Source organism: Sprattus sprattus (genome assembly GCF_963457725.1).
Source record: "Sprattus sprattus genome assembly, chromosome: 11".
NCBI lineage: Eukaryota > Metazoa > Chordata > Actinopteri > Clupeiformes > Clupeidae > Sprattus > Sprattus sprattus.
The window spans coordinates 8,341,298-8,342,851 of NC_137909.1; the positions used below are offsets into that span (position 1 = coordinate 8,341,298).

Genomic DNA, 1,554 nt, shown 5'->3' on the forward strand with positions numbered 1-1,554 from the left:
ACAAACACACACCCATACTCTCACACCTCCCTTCCCACATTCCCTCCTTCTTTCTCTGATCAATGAACGAGAGAGAGAAAAAGAGGGAGGGCTCTGGTCGCGCGTGTCTGTGTGTATTTTTTTCTGTCCGCCTCTTTGCTCAACTAGTTGTGTGTGTTGTGTGTGTGCTACCTCCGCGCGCACGTACACTTCTCTGGAGTCAGTGCGCGAGAGACAGCGGCAGTAACAGCAACATCCTTTCTGAGTGTTGGCGAGACGGTATTATCATGTCTGCCCTACTGACGAACTGAAATCTCGTCTTGGGGGACTTCTTTCCTTGCGTTTGTTACTGCAGCATCTCTTTCCCCCCCCACATGCATTCCTCCGTGTGCTGGTGTCTGGGATGAGCCGTTTTCTCTCCAGCGCTGTTTCCATGCCAGCATGGGAACTGCCGTGTCCAAAAGGAAGAATCTGAAAAACGATGCAATTTCGTCCGTGGCGGCAAAAGTTAGGTGAGTAGCCCACCTTCCTTGACACCAGAGCACCTGCAGCGCAGTGTCAGGCTTTTTTGTGTGTAAAGTGTCAGCCGGAGTTTCTGCGCAACCTTTATGTTGCTGAGTATGTGGACGCAGGGGAGCGGTGTACCACGAAGTTACAAAACCGCTCTAAGATCATCATTGCACTCCAGTCACCCGTCTCCTCCATGCTCCAAGGACAGGTCAAAATAACCATCGAATAATGTGGTAAATGCACCTAGTTGGACCGTTCTGTCCCTGAAACACTATGAACTGCATGTCGATAACAGGCGTTAGACAATCCTAAATGTATTGTTTTGTTTTTCGAAACCGAAGGACACTCTCATGTGAAGAGAGAAGCGTACTGAAGGAATTTAACAATCTATTGCCTATTCCATCATAATTTCCCTCCTGATGTCTGCTAATCGTTCGTGAGCTGTCCGATGCTGTGGTGCTGAATACGTGTCTATGCACTAGAACTGGTCTTACTAGGTGGATACGCGTTCCAACCAGATGCCGTCCTTGTCAGCCTCATATCCTTTCGCCAGATGCTTTTGTCGACTGACTCGTAGTTGCTAAGTTTATCCATCTTTTATACAACTACATTTATAGTGATGTTTGCTTCATTTTGTCACAGCAGACTGCTGGCTAGATTCTGGTTGTTCCGTGCAATTTGGAACACAACTTGTTACTGTAGAAGCACACCTGGGTATTTATGTTTCGTTCTCACGGCGGTTGTTTTCTGCGGACCTCGCTGCCGCTGGCTGCTTCCGACGCACAAGCTAGTGATCTATCAATTAATCAATCAACTGCAATTGACTCGAGACGCCTGGCGGTGATCACACGTCAGGGTGACTGATGGCTCGAGACCCAGAAAACCAACACAAGTCCTTTAGCAATGCGGATAATTTATTTAGCCAGGATCAAATAGCTCGACAGCCGTAAAGGCTGAGTTAAACGCTGGCACGAGGCGCAAAGGGTTTCATTACCTTTAAAACAAAACCCTAATTTGCCTCTTACTCAGTACCCGTTTCTTTTGTAATTGTTGACGACCCAATTG

General features: G+C 47.6%; 1 protein-coding gene across 1 annotated transcript in view; it reads left to right on the forward strand.

The window, feature by feature from the left end:
- Window positions 1-420: 420 nt before the first annotated feature.
- The window catches only part of nsmfa (NMDA receptor synaptonuclear signaling and neuronal migration factor a), a gene marked incomplete at both ends in the record, with an annotated part of 27,268 nt that continues 26,134 nt past the window's right edge, over window positions 421-1,554 (forward strand). Inside the window, one exon of the mRNA XM_080848086.1 lies at window positions 421-491. Within this exon, the coding sequence (XP_080704212.1) occupies window positions 421-491 (71 nt within the window). The remainder of the gene's footprint in view (window positions 492-1,554) is intronic.